Source organism: Tenrec ecaudatus, chromosome 9 (genome assembly GCF_050624435.1).
Source record: "Tenrec ecaudatus isolate mTenEca1 chromosome 9, mTenEca1.hap1, whole genome shotgun sequence".
NCBI classification, from domain to species: domain Eukaryota; kingdom Metazoa; phylum Chordata; class Mammalia; order Afrosoricida; family Tenrecidae; genus Tenrec; species Tenrec ecaudatus.
In genome coordinates this window covers 149,726,708-149,749,233 of record NC_134538.1, presented here as the reverse complement: position 1 = coordinate 149,749,233, position 22,526 = coordinate 149,726,708, and the positions used below count along the sequence as shown (strand labels likewise).

General features: G+C 46.9%; 1 protein-coding gene across 2 annotated transcripts in view; it reads left to right on the top strand.

Moving 5' to 3' along the window:
* Window positions 1–22,526, top strand: part of COPG2 (coat protein complex I subunit gamma 2) — a 112,885-nt gene that overhangs the window by 39,336 nt on the left and 51,023 nt on the right. For both annotated transcript variants that reach the window (XM_075558669.1, XM_075558668.1), the window contains exons 10-20: window positions 2,427–2,560; window positions 3,086–3,153; window positions 5,058–5,246; window positions 12,117–12,212; window positions 13,055–13,298; window positions 16,116–16,191; window positions 17,275–17,378; window positions 18,182–18,307; window positions 19,176–19,238; window positions 19,753–19,892; window positions 20,788–20,959. In XM_075558669.1, the coding sequence (XP_075414784.1) occupies window positions 2,427–2,560; window positions 3,086–3,153; window positions 5,058–5,246; window positions 12,117–12,212; window positions 13,055–13,298; window positions 16,116–16,191; window positions 17,275–17,378; window positions 18,182–18,307; window positions 19,176–19,238; window positions 19,753–19,892; window positions 20,788–20,959 (1,412 nt within the window). The remainder of the gene's footprint in view (window positions 1–2,426; window positions 2,561–3,085; window positions 3,154–5,057; window positions 5,247–12,116; window positions 12,213–13,054; window positions 13,299–16,115; window positions 16,192–17,274; window positions 17,379–18,181; window positions 18,308–19,175; window positions 19,239–19,752; window positions 19,893–20,787; window positions 20,960–22,526) is intronic.

Sequence of the window (22,526 nt, the reverse complement as noted above, 5' to 3'; positions counted from 1 at the left end):
GCCAGGGAACCTGAGATGATGATTCACTCTCCACTTCCTTAGCCTCCTGGTGGTCCCTGCTGATCTGCCCCTCCTCCATTCTGCCCCTACAGTTCCAGGGACATGGAGGGAAGCATGCAACTGGCCTCAGGGTCCACTAGGAGCCTGGCCACTCCTCTGTTTATCTGACGGGTTGGGGAGCAAAGAGGAGGCTCACCTTTCCCTTCGTTGGGCCATAGGGATTGCTCTGTGATATGAGGGGGGCCATTCACCAGGAGAATTCACTGCCCCTCTTGATCTTTTCGTGGGGTTCCACCCTCCGGTTTTCTCTGCTGGTGCTCGGCTCACGCATCTTTCCTCAGACATTCAGGGCTCCGGATTCTGTTTCCATGTGTTTTCACATCTGTGTTGCAGTCTCACACATCGGCCCATGTAGCCGTCTTTTCTGAAAGCCTGTTTTTTCTTCTATGAGCTCAAATCTGCTATTGAATCCCTCTAACCAAGTTTTCCTTATCGTGCTTTCCAACTCCAGAATCTGTTTTTGATTTTTTCAAAATCATATCACTCTATTGGTATTTTCCTTTATGGTGATAAACAATGTGTGTGCTACTTTTATCTAATTCTCTAGACATGGTTTCCTATAGTTCTTTGAATAACTTAATAATATCGTATTTAAAATCTTAAGCCTATAGACCAGAGGATGCACAGTGGTACAAATAGGAACTGGAAACACAGGGAATCCAGGGCGGATGATCCCTTCAGGACCAGTGGTGTGAATGGTGATACTGGGAGGGTGGAGGGAGGGTGGGTTGGAAAGCGGGAACTGATTATAAGGATCTACATGTGACCTCCTCCTCCCTGGGGGACGGACAACAGAAAAGTGGGTGAAGGTAGACATCGCACAGGGCAAGTTATGACAAAATAATAATTTATAAATTATCAAAGATTCATAAGGGAGGGAGTGTGGGGAGGGAGGGGGGGAAATGAGGAGCTGATGCCAGGGGCTTAAGTGGAGAGAAAATGTTTTGAGAATGATAAGGGCAATGAATGTACAGATGTGCTTTACACAATTGATGTATGTATGGATTGTGATGAGTTGTATGAGCCCCTAATAAAATGATTTTAAAAATTAATAAAATCTAATAATTCCAACATCTGGGCTTCCTCAGAGATAGTGTCTAGTGACTGCTTTCCACCCTGCACATGGGTCATAGTTTTTCCATTCTGTGTCATGTCTCCTATACAAGATGTCTGCCCCAGCAATCAGATCTGCCTTCTCCCAGCCTCACAACCCTTTGAGTTTATTGTTCTGTTTGGTCAGTAACCTCCCAGACTAACCCTTCATTTGTAAAGTCAGTGGTATTTATATGCGGATGATAACACACACTTGTTTGCAGACTGCTTCCCCAGAAGTGATTTTTGTAAGTACTGCTAGGAGCAGCACCCCCACCCCTTTTATTTTTCACATGCTGTTGTTGTTTTTTTTTTTAAAATAAAAAAAGCATGTTTACAAAATGCCTCTTGGGGAGAGAGAGTCATTGGCAACAAATGGCGAAGTTGCGTGTTCTTTCCCTAAAACTGGTATCTTCTTGGTTGTGTTTAGCTGTTAGAATCTCTGGTTGCCTGATTGGTGAGATAATGACTAGACCGCTTTTATTACATGCTCTAAACCCTTGAGCCTCTCACCCTTTTCCAAGGGGCATGTTGGCCTGTGCTTTCCACACTGCCTTGGCCTTTGCTTCCTGCTCGTGCTGGGCGTCAAAGCCAGTGGAGGTGAGAGCCTAGCATTCTGTCAGGTCTTTGCTGGGGTCTCCTAGGTCTCCAGGGAGACATCCTAGATGTTCAGAGTACACCGCCCCCCCCCACCGTCAGCATCTCATTCCCAAGATGGTGCATTTTAAAGTTTGCCCAGTGTCTTGTTTTTGTCCCAACTGATATTGCCACTGCTTGCATCTTCTAAACAATCGTTGCTCCGTGTGTTGGTTGGTTGATTGATTTCCTTTTAAATACAAATTCCTTGGGAGTGGGGCCTTTCTCCCTGGACAGGGGTTGAGTTGGCAGACACAGACTGGCTCTGAGGATGGGTCTTGAGGAACTTCCAAACTTTCTTCCTCCCCACGGGGCGGCCAGGCTGCTGGCTTCCCAGGCAGCCATGGAACTAGATGAGGGGGGAAGACGTAGAGCTTGCAGCAGCTCCAGAACTCTCCCAGTTCTGACCAAGATTTAGCTGCTCTTCCTGAGCCTAGATTGTTGCAAGCCTTTGGTCATTTCCAGACTTCAGGAAAGTCGGCTGGGGTCCTCTTTGCCAGTCTTCCCTTCTCCTTCATGGAAAAGTTTGCAGATGTTCTTCCACGGTTTGGGATGTGCTTCCTGACCTGCCTGTGTTTTCAACCACTCTTTGTGCTATTGGTATCTAGCTAATGACCTGTATATGCATTTATTGGCAGCCACGAGAGTCCACTCTTCGATTTCATTGAAAGCTGCTTGAGAAATAAACACGAGATGGTTATTTATGAAGCTGCCTCAGCTATCATCCATCTTCCCAACTGCACTGCGCGGGAACTGGCGCCTGCGGTTTCAGGTTAGTGCAGCGTTTGGCAGCGGATTCTCGATGCTGCTGTGCTTCAGACTCGCAGCTCGGCCGGATCGCTTGTGAGGTTCAGTGACAAACCTCAGCGCTGCGTGTGTAACTTGGGTTCCGATAGCGTATCTGTCAAGAGTTCGTTTTACTTGTTCTTTGATAACTTCATTTTCTCAAGTTGCGATTTTCTCCGTATTAAAAAAAAATTCAACAAGTTTTACTTCTAAAATAAGTAACTTTAATACCATGGGCTTTCCTAAATGTTTAGAAAGTTTGTTTGTTTTTATAACATGAAATAATTAGAGTGAGATTAAAATATGATTGGTCTGTTTGCCTTTTCAGAAGAGCAGATTTTGTTTCCTGTGAATCTAAAGTATTCACAGTGAGACAAAAAGTGGCTTTTCTATGCTGTGAACTAAGCTCGTGTGTTTTCTAAATATGACCCTTAAACATACCGTGTTTCCAGCGATCTGTGATGACTGAGCCACACTCACCAACGCGAGGCCCTTCTCTTTTCCTGTTTAGTTCTTCAGCTTTTCTGCAGCTCTCCCAAGCCAGCCTTACGGTATGCAGCCGCAAGGACCTTGAACAAGGTAGGCCCCTCCTTCCGGGCTCTATGGGCTTAGCTACCTGACCGATTGCGCATCGCTGACAGGGAGGTAGTTTGCTTTCTCTCCAAGGTGAATAGATGTGATCTATAGGTCTTACTTCTATAATGCCTCCCTTGTGTTTGTGCCCTAGGTGTGCCCATGTTTACCTGTTAATCAACTGAAGGTTGTAATTCATTCCTTGACTGCTAAGCACGCTACAGCCAAGAGCCATTCTGCGCTGTGTGCTGACCATTAGCCAGCCACACGCGGCTATTTCTATTTAGATTAATAAGCGTGCATTGAGACAGAAAATTCAGTTCTTCAGTAACACTAGTCCCGTTGCATATGCTGAGGGGCCACATGTGGGTCGTCAGTGGCCCTTCAACTGCACAGCGTGCATAAAGAGCAAGCATCTCCTACCACTGCAGAAATTTCTCGTGGACAGGGCCTATTGATAGCAGCTCTGTGTAACAGGAACAATGTGAGCCACGAGTATAGTCTTCAATTTTCTAGTAAAAATATTTTAAAGGTGAAATCAGTTTGAATAATAGATTTTACTTCAGCCAAATATCTAAAATGTCTTTACATCAGGTAATCAAGAATTAAAGGGTTTGGGGTTTGATTTTTTTTTTCCTACCAAGACTTCATCATCTAGGGTATGTTTTATAATTAACAACAGAGCTCATTATGGACTCACCCCATTTCAGTTGTGTTTTAGTCCCATGTGGCTACTGGTTCCCGTAGCGGCGGAGAGTGTACGTCTAAAGCAGGCATCCTCAAGCTGTGGCCCGAGAGCCGCATGTGGCCCGCCGAGGGCATTTAGCCAGCCCGCTGGGTGTTTTTGCCCTGTTTTGTTTTTTTACTTCAAAATAAGATATGTGCAGTGTGCATAGGAATTTGTTCATAGTTTTTTTTTTTTTAAACTATAGTTTTAAACTGGCCCCCCATTTAAAAAGTTTGAGGACCCCTGGTCTAAAGCATAGGTTCCCAAGCTTATTTGGCCTACTGCTCCATTTTCAGAAAAAAAATTAATTGTTCAGCCACCCCCTTTCCCGGCACTTAGAAATGTTTGTACTCTAGCCCTTCCCCCCTCCCCCCATCATTCCAGCACATACCCCCTTCCTTTGGGAAACACTTGTCTAAAGGACTAAAGAATACAACACAAGAACAGTATAAATTCAATGAATGAATTTTTTTAAATAAAAATTTGGTGCAACAGATGATTTATCATAAAACTGTACTCCACCATTTATTATAAACTAATTAGATGAACAGTTGGAAGAGAGAGAAGCCTAGAATAGCCATGGAAGAAGCCTTGTAGAACAATTTGAATTTTTTCATAAAGAATTGGTTGTGGCATAAGGTGTCGTCAAATCATTCCGGACTCCTCGCAGTCCATTATAAAGCAGAAAGAAGCCCCACTGGTCCCCACATCCTCCGCACAGTTGTTATGTGTGAGCCCATTGCTTGTTTGCCAGAGTGTCTGTATTTTCGTGCTCAAAGCAGAAATGGTTTCTCTCAGATAACTAACAACTCTGTTGAGTGGTATTGACTGTGCGAGGTCCCATTTTCAGTGCTCCTTACATCTAGTGGAGTAAGCATACACGTACACCACTAACAATCGTGAAACCCAAGCCAGTGATGAGAAGCCGAGTGTGATGCTGTTATGAAGATTAGAGGCACCTGTACTGCAGCAGTGAATCATTGATCAAATGGCATACCTTATTCATTGAGGATAGTCTTCCTGAGACCATGATATTTACTCTCGTCTTCTGAAGATATAAAAACAAACAAAGTCATCTCCCTTAGTGAATATCTATTTTTGTTCTCCTTTGTTGTTCAAAGTCTAGCCTTTATCAACAGCAGTTTGCTAACTTTTTTCCCTTTTCTTTGTTTCGCTTCCACAGGTGGCCATGAAGCACCCGTCCGCTGTGGCGGCCTGCAATCTGGACTTGGAGAACTTGATCACAGACTCAAACCGCAGCATCGCCACCCTGGCCATCACCACCCTCCTCAAGACAGGAAGTGAGAGCAGTGTGGACAGGCTCATGAAACAGATCTCCTCTTTCGTGTCTGAGATCTCTGATGAGTTCAAGGTGAGAGTCTAGATATGAGCAGGGGCGTCCCCAGGGGAGTGTGGGGTGGCATCGTCAGAGGGGTGACGCCAACACGACTCAAATTTGTGTGCAGTATTTCAGCAGTAGGTCATTATTTTCCGTAAAACTAGGCCTATAGTTGGTTCTAACATAAAAATTATTCATAACCCTGCTTACCTGTATCAGTGCTCTGTGCTGGCTTACTCTTTGAACCGTCTACTGTGCTCTGGTCATTTGTCCCCCTACTCTAATGACGCTTCTAGTCAAATGGTTTCATCCGAACGTGCTGCTGTAATTCCCGAGTGTTATTTTAATTTTGCTAATGCTAGTTGTTTATGTCGCTACTATTGCTAATATAAATGAATGCAGTAAGAGAATCATGATTTTCAAGTAACTTTAAAACACAAAAGCATGGCTATCGGTTCTGTGTGGGCTGGCGTGGGAGGCGCCCGTGGGGGGCGAGGGATGGGGTGATGCTGCAGCCCTCGGTGACCCCAACCCTCGTGATGCCACCGGATATGATCGTGCTTCTGTTAGCAGATGTCTGGCCCGCTCAGCTTCTTAGCAGGGATTTTTGATGAGTACTGGTTTTTAAACATTTACGAAACCTTAAACCATTTTCCTTTCACAGCTATCTTTTTCTGTGTTCTCCGTCAACCTCCAAATCACAAAAATGTTCGTGCTCTTTTGTTTTTTAAACTTTATGGTTGTAGGTTTTATATTCATGTCTGTGATACAACTAGAATTAATGTTTGTGTGCAGCGACTTCCAAAAGTGTGTGGGAAAATAGAATGAGAAGATAATAGAATTTTCCCATGAACTTTCTGAAGGCTCCCCACCTTACATCTATTGTGTGTGATGCGTTCATGGGTAGTTGTTTTTTTCCCATGTCCAGTTGTTGCACCATGATTTGTTGAAGAGTTCCCTCTCCCCACTGGAGTTCTCCGGTGCCACCTTGGTCTGAAAAGCAGAGAGCTGCGTCCGTGCAGGTGCATTTCTTGGCTCGGTCACACTCTGTTGATGTGTTTGTCGGCCCCTCGGCCAGTGCTACACTGCCTGCTTTACTACCTACCGCGTTCGGTACCACGGAAGCAGCCAGTAGTGCCCATCTTCTCACTGTTTTTCTCTCTCAATGACCTAGTTCCTTCGCTTGTTCATATAAGAATGTGACCCAGTGTCAGTTTCTAGGAAATGAAGCCTGTTAGGGCTCGGAGTGTTATTGCATTGGACCCAGATCATTCTGGGAGAACTGACATCTGAATCACGTTCATTCTTCCGATCCATGGACATTGTATGCCTCTCGATTTGGGGCTCGTGTTATGTTTTGTTTTTTAATCTCCTGCACGCTGCTTGGTAGCTCCAGCTCCAGAGGTCTTGCGTGGCTGTTGTGGGAACAAGCCTGAAGAGCCGTGGCTCTCAGTATCACAGCAGTGTCCCTCGCCTGCGCCTCCCCAGCAATCCCGCGAGACCTTTAGGGCTGTGCCTTTTTATATTCTTTCTCTCTTTTTTGTTGCCGTTTTTGATTCTTCTGTAACAATAGCTACTCCTCAGGCTGTTCCTTTGTCTCTCATCACTTGTGGAAACTGCAGCCTTGAAAGCTGACTGACTCACTGACTGACTACAGGCCACACAGTGAATTCGCAGCAGAGCCCAGACTAAAGTTGAAATTTTCTATTTTAAAATGCATTCTTTTTTTTCCCAGCATACCATCTGCTTCTTCACCTATCAGTTTTGTGCTAAGAGCATCTTTAAGTTTAGGTGGTGGATGGGTTGGTTCAGGTAAAAATGTTACTAATGCAGTGTGAAAATTCATCAATTGGTAATAAATTGACTCTTCATTCCTACCTCACACAACACACCAAACTCACCTCTTGATGGATTGCCATCACAAGTGTGCAAAGAAGTAAGGTGTTGTAGCGGAAAGCATGGGACAATCTCTTCATGGCCTTGAGGTTAGGGAACTATTTCTTAAATAAGACACACAGGGAATTTGGATAAATTGGACCTAATTAAAGTTAAAGAAGTTCTGTTTGCCCAAAGACACCCTGGAGAGTGAGAAGCAGCAAGGAGAACTTTGTAGCGGCTGAGAAAGGGCTCCCGGAGGATGTCAGGGAAGCTTGAAAAGGGGTGGGGAGCAAAAGCCTTAAACAGACCCTATCCTGGGAGAGAAAGATCCAAACTCACAAGTACCTGGAAAGTAACCATTTTATGGTCGTCGAGGAAATGCATTCAAAACCATGGTTTACTAATTGACCAGAAGGGCTGATGAGAAAGCAGCAGAGAATGTGGGATGTGAGACCGGAAGCAGCAATGTACTGAGAGTGAGCTTATGGATTTATTGGGATCCCAATAAAAATGCCAGTAAGATTTTTCCTGAAGCTAGTAGACAAGTTCATACTAAAATTCGTAAAAACAATGTTGCAAACAATAGCTAGGAAAACTCTGGAAATAAAACGCTGGGGTGGCGTGGGAAGCTTGCTGTTTCCTAGAGAGCCTCTGGATTGGAAATAGTGTGTGCGGTTGGTGTCTGAATAGGCTGACGGGACAGAATGGAATCCCCAGAACTAAACACAAGTACATGTGGGAATTGAGGACATAAAAGAGAAGTCTTTCTTACTGTGACTCAAAAGTTAAATGCAATAAAATAAAACACTGATAATCTAAATGAAAACAAAATTTTAAAAGATGTTTCATTTCTCTCCTAGTAATAAAAATTCACATTAAAAGTACCTGGAGATACCATTCATCACCCATCAGATTGGCAAAGTTTCAAAGCTTCACATTGCACTCTTGGTGGTGAAGCTGTGGGGAAACAGGAGCTGTATCACACCGCCGGTTAAAAACCCAACCAAACCCACTGCCACTGAATTGCTATAGCTACCGAGGGTTTCTGAGACCATAAATCTTTCAGAGAGCAGGCAGGCTTATCTTTCTCCCGTGGGCAAGCTAGTGGAATTAAACCTCCAACTTTGTGGTTAAGCGGGCCAACGCTTGTCCCATAGTACCACCGAGGTTGCTTTCCATTGCCGATAGAATTTACGTACTGTCTACAAAACTACATAACCATTTGTCCCAGCACATCAGCCATCTTGGAATGTATCCTGCAGGTAGACCACCCACAGCCTTTTAAACAAAACATGCACATGGTCATCCATTAAAACATGGCTTGTAGTTGCAGACGATCACAAACTCTACAGAGGAGACTGGTTCAATCACTCACATGTAAGCTAAGGTTGAAGTTGAAGAAAACCAAAATAAGTCCACAAGAACCAAACTACGACCTTGAGTCTATCCCACCTGGGTTTCAAGAATGCCTGAAGAACAGTTTTGAATCATTGAGTACTAATGACAGAAGACCTGCCCAGGTGTGGAGAGACATTGAGAACATCATACACAAAGAAAACAGAAACAGCCCAGAAAAAAATGGACTCCATCTAAATTTAAATTCTCTGTTCACCAGAAAATAATATGAATAAAATGAAGACAACTTAAAAAAACCTATTCAGACACCAGTTGCACACACTATTTTCAAATATACAGGCTCTGTAGCAGGGGTCCTCAAACTGCAGCCCGTGGGCCACAGGCGGCCCGCTGAGGACATTGATCCAGCCCGCTGGGTGTTTTTGCCCTGTTTGTTTTTTGCTTCGAAATAAGATCTGTGCAGTGTGCATAGGAATGTGTTCATAGTTTTTTTAAAAAACTATAGTCCGCCCTCCAACGGGTCTGAGTGAACTGGTCCCGTTTAAAAAGTTTGAGGACCCTGCTCTATAGGATATACCTAGCTTCCCCACCTCCGGCTTTTTATTTTGTTAATTTGGGAAATTCATTTTTATGAATCTTGGTATGAACAATAAATTTGCAAGCTAACTGAAGAGAGAACAGATATCTAGACACTGTTCAGACCCCCTCCCTAAGGACTAGGGCTGCCTTTGTGTTTACCCTGGTCTTTTCGCAAGTATGCTTCATGGTAGATCTTTTGCCAGTTTTAATTATTCTGTTTTCAAAATGCTTAATCCAAGTATTTTATCTTCGTATTATAAAGTGAGATTTTCTTGTCCATTGTATCTTCTAACTGAATATGATTGATGCATACATTGTTATTTTTGCAAGTTAATTTTACCACCCACCGTCTTGGTGAATTATTTTGAGTTAGCTTTGTCATTGATTCTCTTTCCGGGGATCCTATCGCTCCATCTGTAACTGGTTTGGTTTTCTCTTTCTAAGTTCTCTAGTAGTTTTTCTCCTATTTAAATACTTTGGCCAATATCCCCAGGATAATGTTAAATGACAACGGAGATAATGGAGCAGGTATTCTTGCTTTGTTTCTGACCTTCATTAAAATGCCTCTGAAGTCTTTCCCTTAAATAAGATGCTGACATTAGAATTGAAGTAGCTGTGTTTTATTATGTTCATCGAGTATCTGTTCCTATTTTCTTAAACATTATTACTAGGATTGTATATTGGATTTTATCAAAGGCTTTTCAGCATCTATAGTTATATGGATTTTTTTTTCCTTTGGGCTCATTAATATGGCAAATCATGCTAATTAGCTTTTTAATATCAAACTATCCTAGCATTCTTTATTTTATTTCTTACTATAGCATTCTTGATATAAATTCCATCTCAGCTTGATGCATTCTTAAAATAGTACTGGGTTTTGCTTTCTAGTAGTTGACCCAGAATTTTTGCATCAATATTCATAAGTAGATTGGTTTGTGTCTTTTTATTTGTAGCCTGTCTTAATTAGGTTTAAGGATTGTGAAAATTCTTTTCTACAAAGAAGTTGATTTTGTTTCCTTCATTTTCTGTCTGTGAAACAACGTGAAGATTTAGGACCCACTGATTGTTGGGAGACAGTTCTCAATTCTCCCTGGGCCTTTTACATTTCTATACCTTTTCCAAAATAAGTTCTAACTGCCCACTGTTCCCAACAGCCCAATTTTGTTCCCTTTATATAGACTAACGTATCTTTCCGCCTTGGAAGATAAGAGCGTCTCCCTCCCGAATAAACGCCAGATTCCCGTACAGGCCTGGATGATACAAATAGAATAAAGGGTGGACACGCTTAGTGTGCAAGGTCATAAAGAGAATGTCACCTTCAGAACAACGGGTAGGCGTAGTCAACCACCTATTAACAAAGACTGGGATTCTGTGCTTCAGAGTTCTAACAAGAAACCTTCTACGGGTGCGGCTGTTACCTCCCTTCATCATATGACACTGTGGCCACTAGGGCTCAAAGAAATGAGAACTAGCCACACCGACTCAGAGTGACCGCAGGGCCGAGTTGAGATGCCCGTGGGGCTTCCGAGGCTGACATCTTTATGGAAGCAGACTGCCCCTTTTTCTCTGGTGGGCTCAGAGTACCAACCTGGTGAGCAGCCAAGTGCTTGTGGCACCAGGGCTCCTCTGGCTCAGGGACTTGACCCTCTGGTGTGGTCAATGGTGTTCCATCTCTGACCAGAAATCGCTTGTTTTAATGGCATCCATGAGATGGCGGCACGCTAACTTCTCTAGCCAGATTTGTGAGGTAGAACTGGGTCATGGGAGTGGGGGTGGGGGGTGGGATGAACTCTTCAGGAACTAGAGGAGTGATGTGTGATTCGCCAGTGCTATACTGCATCTGGGTTGAATCATCCCTTCCTTATAACCCTTGTGGGGGATATCCAGTTGTCTACAGATGGGTTTTGGGTTTCCAACCCCCCTTTTTTGCATCAATATAGTTGGTTTTTTTGATCTTTTGATACCTGATGCCTGATCCTATGGTCAGCTCATGATCACACAGGCTGGTGTGCTTCTTCCATGGGGCTTATTTGCTTCCCTGCTAGATGGCCACTTGTTTGGCTTTAGGCCTTTAAGACCCCAGATGCCATATCTTGATAGCCGGGCACCACCCGCTCTCTTCACCACATTTGCTCATGCACCCATTTTGTCTTCAGCAATCCTGTCGGGAAGGTGAGTATCAAAGAGTGGAAGGTTATCAGAACAAAATGCTCTTGTGTTTAGGGAGGCCTTGAGTAGAGGCCCAAAGTCCATCTGCTACCTTAATACTTAACATATAAATTATATGTACATTGGCCTCTATTTCATTATAAATTAATAAGCTTACACAAATACATGCCTATAGCTACACCTCTATAGCTTTTGCCTCCTATTTCTTTCCTCTATTTCCTTTCACCTTCCTCCTGTCCCACTATCACGCTCACCCTCCATTCAGCTCTCAGTATTTCTTCTCAGATCCATTGCTCTTGATCAAGCCCCAATGGGCATTCTACACTCTCCTCAGTACCAATTTTAGATCACATGTTGTTCCCTTGTTTTTGGGTTTGTTGGCTCCCAGCTCCCCCTCCCCAGCCCCTTCCACTCCCATGCCCCCCAAAACCGCTGGTACCGTAGTTCTCTCCTTGGGGTTGTTCGTCCTGCCTATCTTACATAGATAGACATAGGGAAAAAGAAAAACAAAAAATCCCCAAATATAATAAAGCAGAATAGCACAGAGGGGAAAACAAACCCAGTAGATAGTTCCCGTCTGTCTGCTGACACGGCAAGTGGGGTTAACGTCCTTGACACCGGCCTCTAAAATTTTGGCAAAATTCTTCAAGAACCCATTCCGTTCAGTCTAGCATTCTTCGGTGAACTGGCTCCTCAGCACCGCTACCTGTTCCATGGAACTCGGTCTGCTTACGCTTCCTGCTTCCGTCCTTCCGTGTTCTTACGTGCCTGTGGCAGAGGCCTGGGGTCTCTGCTCATCTTTCACAAAGCACCCCTGTTGCCGCCTTAGCTAACCTCAGTGCTGTCAGGTAAATGAGAGGGGAAATGTGCCTGGGAGCCAGCATTACAAAGCTAACTCTTGCTGCTGTTGGTTTCCCACAGGTGGTGGTGGTCCAGGCAATTAGCGCGCTCTGCCAGAAGTACCCTCGCAAGCACGGTGTCATGATGACTTTCCTGTCCAACATGCTCCGAGATGACGTAGGTGGACTGTTGGCTGCGCGCCTAAACCCTGAAGGTTCCCATGTAATCCCCTCATGTTTGAAGCCGCCTTCTCCATGAGCTTGGCGTGCCTCTCACATGGGAAGCACCACGAGCGTTACTAAACATGTGATTAGGTTGACTTTCTGCGTGGAGGGGAAGACAAGCCGTCGCTTCGTTGACAAAAGGTGGGAATGTTGAGTATTGCCGGCATAAGCCCAGAGAGCCAACAGGCTCCCAACGCACTCCTTACCGTGAACAGCGGCTGAGAACACCCAGTTTCCAGGAGGCCCATGGGAGCCCGAATCCATTTGCAGGATGCCTGCATGGCGGAAGCTCTGGTGCAGCTCCTGTGAGCACAGCCGAGGCCCGGGAATGGCCTTGCCATCAGCCCGAGAGCAGCGTCAACTCGCTGATGGGGCATGTGGTTGGGTTAAAACGCAGTAGCTGATCGTTTGATCCCCTTTGACCCATTTTACGTTTGCACAAGTTTTTCATATTTCCTGCTTTTTCTCAATTGAGGTTTTCCCCCTCTGGTTCATTTTGATATTGTTACTGGTCTTATTTTGTGAGTATGTTTTCCAGTATGTGAAATCCAGGCTAGGTAAGTCTATGGAGATAGTCACTGGATTAGTGGCTTCCTGGGGACATGAGAGAGGAGGCAGGAGGGCAGTGTGAACTAACAATACAAGAAAGGAGCGAACGCCCTAGGACGGTGGGACGGTGATTATGTGACTCTACTGTGACGGCGGAGCTATGGGAGTGTCTGACATGTGGGTTACGGCTCAATAAACAATTTTAAGAGGATAAAGCGAACGTGGTTTTCCATTCTCTCTGGCCAGGGGGGCTTTGAGTACAAGCGGGCCATCGTGGACTGCATCATCAGCATTGTGGAGGAGAACCCGGAGAGTAAAGAATCGGGGCTAGCCCACCTGTGCGAGTTCATTGAAGACTGTGAGCACACAGTTCTGGCGACCAAGATTCTCCACTTGTTGGGCAAAGAGGGGCCCAGGACGCCTGCCCCTTCCAAGTATATCCGCTTTATTTTCAATAGGGTGGTCCTGGAAAACGAGGCCGTCAGAGCTGGTGAGTCCTGGGCCTGAGGACGCTGACCTAATGGCTGGCCCTTTGGAATGCTTAACTCGGGTGCTACTCGAATTTGGAAAATGAGGTTGCGAGGTCTGTTTGTTGTAGGGTTTTAGATAGCTCCTCTGCCACTTCTCTGCTTTCTGATTCCCAAACTAACTTCTGCCTTAGCTACAGAGACAGAGATATCCTGGACCGTTCAGTGTGCTGGGATGTCATTGTAGCAGCATCCTACATTGTTTTCCCTGACTGTGTGCGTGTGCGTGTGTGTGTCTGTGTCTGAAGCGTGACCCCCCTTCCCCTACTTCTTCCTCTTTAACGGTTCTGTCTTTTAGGATACAAACAGGTTCAGTTCCTCCTGTTGGAAACAAAATCCCCCTCTCTGATCTTTTGCTAGCGACTGCTTTCTTTTCTATAGAGACCTGGTGGTGTCATGGGTTACGTGTTGACCGCTAACTGTGAGATCAGTAGTTCAAAACCCCCAGGCACTTCATGGGAGAAAGACGAGGCTTTTTATTCCCATGAAGAGTGACAGTCTTGGAGTCCCACAAGGGCAGGTCTGCCCTGTCCTTCGGGTCGCTGAGAGTCAGCTGCGTCAGTGGCAGTGAGTTTGGTTCTTTGCCTCCTTTTCAGGTGAACATGACTGCCTTGACTCACTGCCTCCTGACCTTGTTTTCTGTTTTCTCCTCAACCACCTTGCAAACATCCTGGGGGGCGGGGGAAACTCTCCTCTGGCTGTGGGGGGCCATCGAGCCCGTTCCGCCTCGTAGCGAACCTGTGGACAACAGAAGGAAGCATGGTGCCAGCCTCACCAGTGTTATGAAAGGAAGCAGCTGTTAGAAATTACTTCTTGGCTAGTTGGAATTCAAATTAGGTCCTTTAATGTGCTGACCGTGGTTCACCGGCTTGTGAATGTGCTGCGCTGTTGAGGAAGCACCGTGTGAAACTCTGTCTGCCCTTGACGTCTGCAGTGGCCTGCGTCTTCCTCACTCTTCAGTCACCTGAGGACTCCTCGCCCTGGGCCTACTGCCTTAAAATGCGATATTTGCTCCGAGTTCTGACTTGCAACATACACCTTCCTGATGAGCGTTTTCAGAGCTTTCTTGTTAGACTCTGACCCTCCAGTACATATCTCCTTCCTGAATTTTTATGTCCAACCATCTGAGGCACATCATAGTCAAATTCAACTGAAGTTCAAAGCCAGCAAGTGACAAGTCCACATCTTTCCCATCCACTCAGTTTTTCACCCCTGCTGAACCTGTGATAAAAGCTCATCAATTCTGACTCTGTAATATGTTTTTGTGCCTGTCGCTGTCTTCAACAGGTTTTTTTTTTTGGAGGGGGGGGGGCAGGGTCTACCTCCCTTGCCGCCAGGTAAGCGTGGACAGTTTGCCCTGCTAAGCTCACTCACTCGGTGTCCCTGTGAGGAAGATGAGGCCATCTGCTAGGAGGACTTAGAGATCCTGTGATTTGACATTGACGTGATGGTTCCTACTCTATAACTCTTCTCTATATTTTCATGGATGCCGCCTCTGGCTCTCCTCTGTTTCCGACTCCTAAGAGATCTAAGTACTTCTAGTCTCATGTCCAGTCTATTCCCCACAGTCTGTGACCGAAATCCTCTTTCAGATACACACAGTGACCTTTCTCTTGAACATCCTTCAGTGGCTACTTTAAGATCGACCCATACCTCATTTCGTCTCTGGTCTCATGTCACTTGTCTCTGCCCAGAAAGCGGCGTCCCAGCCATCGGCGCTGTGCACCGTGCACAGAGGCTAGTCCTCTGCGTTTTCCTCTCAGCACGTGGGCCTTTGGACTTGCTAGAGGAGCCCTGGTGGTGGCGTCAGCGGTTTGAACCCACCAGCTCCTCCACAGGGTTCCTACTCCCATGACCGGGGAAGCACCAGGGCGGTTCTACCCTGTGAGCCAGGATGGGCCCGCTGGTGGTGAGGGAGGTGGCACGGTGGTTACAGTGCTTGGCTGCCAACTGCAAGGTCGGCAGTGTGACCACCTGCCTCTCCGCCGCAGGAGAGAGACGTGACAGTCGGCGTCTGTCGCTGTTTACAGCCTTGGAAACCCGATGGGGCAGTTCTACCCTGGCCAATAGGGTCGAGATGAGTCAGAATCGACTCAATAGCCATGGGTTTGGGTCCCTATTAAGCCCCTCTGCCTGCAGAACTCTTTCTGACTTTCCCCTCTGGCCCACGCTTCTTGTTTTTCCAATATTACTCAAGTACTAAGCCTCCATCCCATGTGTCTTCTCAGCCGCCAACTCCGGCGGAAGGTCCCTTCTCTGGTCTGATGCCACATCCTGGATCTAGTTCCATGGCCATGGCCTTCCTCTGCGCGGTCCTCACCTGTCTCCCACAAGCTAGTCAGGGACTCTTGTCTTTTATCTCTCTGTCCCTGGCACCTAGCACTCCTCCGGACAGAAGGCAGGTGAACAAGACGTTTTATCGGAGGAGGGAAGTGTTGGTAATGGGGCTTCTTTTTGACACTTGGGTTGGTGGGCTGTGACGGGGTCTTCAGTACGGCACTGCTGACGGTGTGGTGAGGGTGAAGAGCGGTCTTCCTCCTGACTGCTCGGAGAACTTGGTGACTCAGAGCTCTCTTGGACGTGTGGGATTCCGCAGATGCATAAACGCATCGCAGAAATAAGAATCAGGGCGTATCCGTACGGAGCATGGGCAGCCATTCTGTTCGTCTATTTTTAGTGGGTGCTGGTCTGAGGAGCGCGATGGTCAGTCAGTTTGGTTTGGGGTTCGGTTCTGAGAAACCAACATTTATGCTTCTCCCGTGCTTGTTGCTTCCCTCTAGCTGCTGTGAGTGCGCTGGCTAAATTTGGGGCTCAGAATGAGAGTCTTCTCCCAAGCATTCTGGTGCTCTTACAAAGGTGAGTAAAAGGGTAAAGTATGTGTTCCGGTTTTGCTTTCAAGAATGAAGCATTCGTATGTCCACTTAGACATGGCCTCCTGGTACCCTATCAAACACATGGCAGGGTCTAAGGGAAGAGTTGGTGTAGGAAGGAGTGAGTGGCATGTTCCCCTCCAACTAGGAATTCTGAATCGGGTTCCTGTGCTAGGTAACATTTGGTTTTGCGTTTCTCTTGTGAGATTTTCCTTTTAGAGAAAGGGACCCGAGTCAGCCTGCCTGAGAGGCACTCACTCCAAAGCCATCTTGGCCCCACTCTGTGGGGGTGACCAGGGTTTACTGTTCAGAGGGAGCGCGTCACTTTCCGGGACTCCAGTGACCCCCCCCCCCCACTCTGCGCGTACCCTGTCTTGGAAGCAGACACCTCGGCACGAAGGCTGGCTGGTGCAAATAAAGCAGATTGCCATCTGCGCAGCAGCCACACCTGGAACGGGGATGCTGTTTATCTTTTTAGGGTCCTTGGGGAGTGTGGGATCCCCACTGCAGACTTAATGGAGACGTCTTAACTCTTCCCCAGGAGCAGCGGTTACAGACCCAAGAATGAACAGACTCCCGACCATTACCGCTGGTTACTGACCTCTCCCCCCGGCCCAACTTCCTAGTTGGTGGTGTGTTATGCATTGGGCTCTCAATCCATGTGGTGTCAGCAGTTCAAAACCACCAGCTGCTCCTTGGGAGAAAGATGGGGCTTTTTCCTCCCATAAAGCGTTAGGAGTCCCAGAAGCTCGCAGGGCAGTTCTGCTGTGCCCTTTGGGGTCATTTTGAGTGGGCAATGACTCCGTGGCAGGGAGCGCTGACTTTGCCTCATGGGGGTCGACTCGATGACAGCGAGCTGGGGTAAAACGAATGCCTAGGCTGTGTGCAGCTTCAGATTGACAGCATTTCCTCAGCGACTCAGAACAGTCCCCAAGGCTGGTGGATACATTCGCATCCTCCACTGATATTGTTGAGTCTTTAATAAATAAAGGGAGTGTCGCGGGCCCTGTCCTGTCCCTCAGGCATGGCTGGTGGTGCAGTGACCTGCCTCTTCTGATTCCCTGGGCAGGTGTATGATGGATACAGATGATGAGGTCCGGGACCGAGCTACCTTCTACCTGAATGTGCTGCAGCAGAGGCAGATGGCGTTGAATGCTACGTACATCTTCAACGGTTAGTGCGCACCAGGGACGTGGACACGCGGGCATTTGTTCCCTGGGTGGTGTCGTGGGAGTAGACCTCAAGATCGGCAAAGTGCTTGGTGGTTAGTGTTGGGTGTACTTGCCTTTCGAGGGGAAACGGCCGTTCACAGGACTGGCTTCTAACTTGATGTGGACAAGTCCCATAAAACCCTCCACGCGGTTAAGACAAGTCCCATAAAACCCTCCACGCGGTTAAGACAAGTCCCATAAAACCCTCCACGCGGTTAAGACAAGTCCCATAAAACCCTCCACGCGGTTAAGACAAGTCCCATAAAACCCTCCACGCGGTTAAGACAAGTCCCATAAAACCCTCCACGCGGTTAAGTTTCTTAGATTAGGAAGGACCCAAGGAACATCGCTTGCTCCTGGTTTTTCTTCTTATGAATCATTCCATTGGGGCCTCTTATAGCTCTTATAATAACCCATACATCTGTTGTATCAAGCACAGTTGTACGCATGTCACCATCATCATTTTCTTTCTGCCTGAGCCCTTGGCCTCGGCTCCTGGCTTTCCTCCCTTTCCTGTTGGATGGGTTTAACCTTGGCCTCTTCCCTTGGGTGGGTTTTCACTGTCTCCCAGGCCTCGGTGGCTTTCCTCTCTGGGAGGTAATGGTCTGTTGGCATGTTAATGCTCTGCTTTCAGGTCTCCTCAGGCAGAATTTTAAGATAGGGTTATAAGGTGGGATGGCTCCCTGAAGTTTTTGAGGAAATTCCATAACCTCTCAAGCTCATTTTCCCATGAAGTTCTAACGCAGAGATGCCTGTATGTCCCAGGTCTGACGGTCTCGGTACCAGGGATGGAAAAAGCTTTGCACCAGTACACCCTGGAGCCTTCGGAAAAGCCCTTCGACATGAAATCCGTCCCTCTTGCTGTGGCTCCTGCCTTTGAACAGAAAGCAGGTAATGGGCACTATTACATATCCAAGGGTTTCTGAGCAGAAGTAGTGTTACCACCAGGTGGCTGAGAGTATATTTTTTCTAATACTTATTTTGTATAATTGTGTCATGCCCTAGTCCAAATTTTCCAGATCCTAGGATTCTCCCCAACCACCACTCTCAATAGGAGCTTTTAAAAAGTTCTGGTGTTTGCAAAAATTTGAAGTGTGGTTCAGGATAAAAAAATGATCAATTTTGGGTTTTTTCCTTGCCAAGTGTTGCGGCATCTTAAATTCATTACTGCTGTGTCCCTCTGAACGGTAATTAGCCCCTCACTGCCTTCATCTTCTTCTGAAGCTGGCACTTCTAGTTAATGAATTTTGCTCTTGGGAATTTATCCTGAGTGCATGTGTAAGGCAAGATGGGGAAGAATGTTCGCAGACTATCTTTAAAACTGAAATAAATACAGAAGAACAACACAGGACCGGGAATCAAATGCCGTATGCTTCCCTTTTCAACCTTGTTTCTCACAGTTTTTCTGTTGGCATTGTCCAGTTTGACGATAGACAGACTGTTGTCAGACTGAAGTGTGAGAAGATTTATTTGATGAATTGTTCCTCCTTGCAAAAGCAGTTGTTTTTGTACATCCTCACCCATTTAAAGCAGATTTGATATTTTAGGGTATATTTAATTATCTCGTAAAATAGGATCATTACATACACTTGAATTTGTGCATCTTGAAAGAAAGGGGACCAAGAACCTAGTGGTGTGATTTAGAAGTGGCCCAGTGTTTATCTGCTAGACACTTCCGCCCCTCACCTTGCTGTGCGTGCATGTGTTAGCTGGAGAGTGGAGTAAAAACTCACCTGTGACTTCATCTCTGTCCTTGCAGAAATCACACTTGTGACTAATAAGCCAGAGAAGTTGGCTCCTTCCAGGCAAGAGATTTTCCAAGGTAGGACGATTTGATGGGTCCCTGGGCTTGCCTCCTAGGCATTGCACATGTAGGGAAGCCTGCTACTTTGACTCAGTTTGATTAATTTTCACCCAAGACATCTTTCTAGAACTAATTGGAGCATGCTGACTTATTTCTTACCATCGGCTACAGTTTCTAGGCCACCCGGGGTCCATGAGAATCTCCAATTCCCAATCTGTTAACTTGCTTCTTGGGTGTGTGGTTTTGCGTCTGTATCTTGCTTACTCACTGAGAACTCAAATTCTAAGAAATTAGGATTTTAATTTCCTTTTTTTTTTTTTAAGTAGTTCAGGATATTAACTTGCTTACTGAAAAGATTAGTCCACTTAAGCTTGGAGACATATTAGTTGATAGGTTGAGAATAGCTGAACAGTAATTAGTAGTCAGTCGGCAGTAAGGGTCTGGAAGCTATTTAAAGTATTTTAGAGATGCAGAGTAATACCTTCCCTGTTATAACAGCCTGCTTTCTTTCCTCTCTCCTTTTTCCTTCTAGAACAATTGGCTGCCATCCCTGAGTTTATGAATCTAGGACCCTTGTTTAAGTCTTCTGAGCCTGTTCAACTTACAGAAGCAGAGACCGAATATTTTGTTCGCTGCATCAAGCACGTGTTTACCAACCACATTGTGTTCCAGGTGGGCGCTGTAGAGATCCTCTCATTTCATGTGACGGGTCCCTTTTAATGGTGAAAAATGTGAACGTTCATAAAACTGGAATGTATGAAGAAGTTCTGCAACCTCAGTAGAACCTACTTAAAAAGATCACCCTCCTTTAGTATCAGTGTAGTTAAGCGAGCTGTTCCAGACGTAGGGCTTCTCGTTGACGCTCAGTCAGCCGTCAGGGGCCGCCGCCCTTCTGCGAGAGCTCGGTCTTAGGAGAGAGAGCTGGTGGCTACATAAGCCACCAGCCAACCACAAATCCCCGAAATAAGGTGATCTTTGTGCCTTAAGGAGACGGTTTATATGGTAGAATTGAGGATGGACACTGGTACAGATAGGAACTAGAAATACGGTGGAACCAGGACAGATGATCCCTTCAGGACCAGTGATGAGAGTAGCGATACAGGGAGAGTAGAGGGAAGGTGGGGTAGAAAGGGGGAACCGAATACAAGGATCTACATGTGACCTCTTCCCTGGGGGACGGACAGCAGAAAAGTGGGTGAAGGGAGACGTCAGACAGTGTAAGGCATGACAAAATAATTATAAATTATCAAGGGTTCATGAGGGAGGGGGGTGTGGGGAAGGAGGGGGGAATGAGGAGCCGATACCAAGGGCTCAAGTAGACAGCAAATGTTTTGAGAATGATGATGGCAACCAATGTACAAATGTGCTTGACGTGATGTATGTATGGATTGTGATAAGAGCTGTACGAGCCCCCAGGGAAATGATTAGTAAATAAATAAAGAGACTCGTTAGGAAGGGAAGGCACCGCGTGGTCCAGAATGGCATGACAGGTCACGGCTGGGAAAGAAACCCTTGCTCGGGGCCCTGGTTCTGAGCGTGTGTGACTTTCCCTGTGGTGCCTTTCCAGTTCGACTGCACCAACACTCTGAACGACCAGCTGCTGGAGAAAGTGACCGTGCGGATGGAGCCCTCCGATGCCCATGAAGTGCTCTGCTGCATCCCCGCCCCCAGCCTCGCGTACAACCAACCAGGAATGTGTTACACGCTGGTCCGTTTGCCTGACGATGACCCTACGGCAGGTACTGACCCACAAAGGGCTGGAAACCTAAGCTTGACTGAGAATGCATTCAAAGGATTGGTCAGGGTTGAGGGAGGTAGTTCTTCAGACTGTCACGGTAATGGTTGCCTTTATAACTAGGGATGGAATTGCTTCGGCTGTGGAAATGTTCCTTTTCAAGCTAAGTCTGAGAGAGGAGTTTGCCGGCTCTCTACTCTGGAGAGAGAAGCCACGGGCATGCGGTGGTGGCCCAGACAAGGACGCAGGCTCTCTCCGTGGAGCCATGCCACAAGGCTTTTTCACCTCCGGTCTCTGGCCCAGGGTCCTGTCTCACTGCTGTGTCTCCCTGCCTGGGTTCTCTCTGGATTTGACTGCCCAGTCGGTCCTTGGCATTTCAGGATATGTCATCTCTGAGGGTCGACAAGCCTAAGGCTAGTGTCTTTGAGCAAGTCTCAGCCTCGTGACTGATCTAGCCGATCACAGCACCCAGATTTGAGCAAGGCTATGTCATTTTCTATATGCAGCAGTTCCCGTGTGGTGACTGAAACTGTTGCCCTCTGGAGGGCAAAATGGCCCCCCCAAAAGAGAGCCAGCTGGTAGTGCCGATAGCAGTGTTTGCAAACCTGACGGTGTGAGATGGCCCTGTGGCTGGTCTTCTGTGAAGGGCAAGCCTCTGCAGACCTGGATTTCATCCGCCCCCACCTCCCCACCCAGTGTTCCCTGCAGAGCGGTGGGTCCCACTGTGACCCTGCCTTTCGCAGAAATAAGCACACGGGACACATTGATATTTTGCACAATTTTTACTACCAGTCAGAACAGGAAAAACAGATAGGTTAACAAAATTAACAAATAGCGGGGAAGTCACAGAGTTTACAAGAAGTCAAAAAGTCAAATAGTTCTCTGCGGTCAGCGCTCAGTTACAACCAAGGTGTGGCCTACTGTCTTTTGGCCTCTCCCCCAACTCCCTCCTCCTGCGATATTTTCCCCTGGGGGGTCCCTGCCCGGCCCTGCTGCGGCGCATGGTAGACCAGGCTGCTCAGACTCTAGCACGAGGTAGATTCGAGTTGGCACCATTGTTGGGTCTGAATCCCAGATGGTTCCCTCTGGTCCTGGGCTGCGCAGCCCTTCTCCTCGGCAGCCCGCTGGCTCTGCAGTGCCCTGGGCAGGAAGGCACTTCCCTGTCTGGCCTCCCCTTGGAGCCCAGGCCATCCTGCATTGGCCTGTCAGCACCTCCCCTGTCTGTTCTGTTTGCTCATCGATGCGCTCCCTGGCCTGGTCTGTTTCTCGCTCTCGCTCCGGTTAGCTTTGTCTGAAGCATGTCCCCTAGCTGGCTATACTCTTGCGTTAGGCCGGTTTCGTTGACCCCTGTTCTAAGCGAGGATTTGGACCTGTTGGCTTTTTCCTGGGAGATCCTGTACTTGACCAGTTGTTGTTTTCTGCAACAACAGAACTCTAGGTGAGGTGTCACCTAGTTTCACAGTCTTCCTGCTAAGTTACTTGTTACCACATTTGTTTTCTAAGGGGCGCCATTATCTCACCACTCCATTTCAAGGGAAGGGCACACGCCAAACCCATTCTTCCCATTTCCC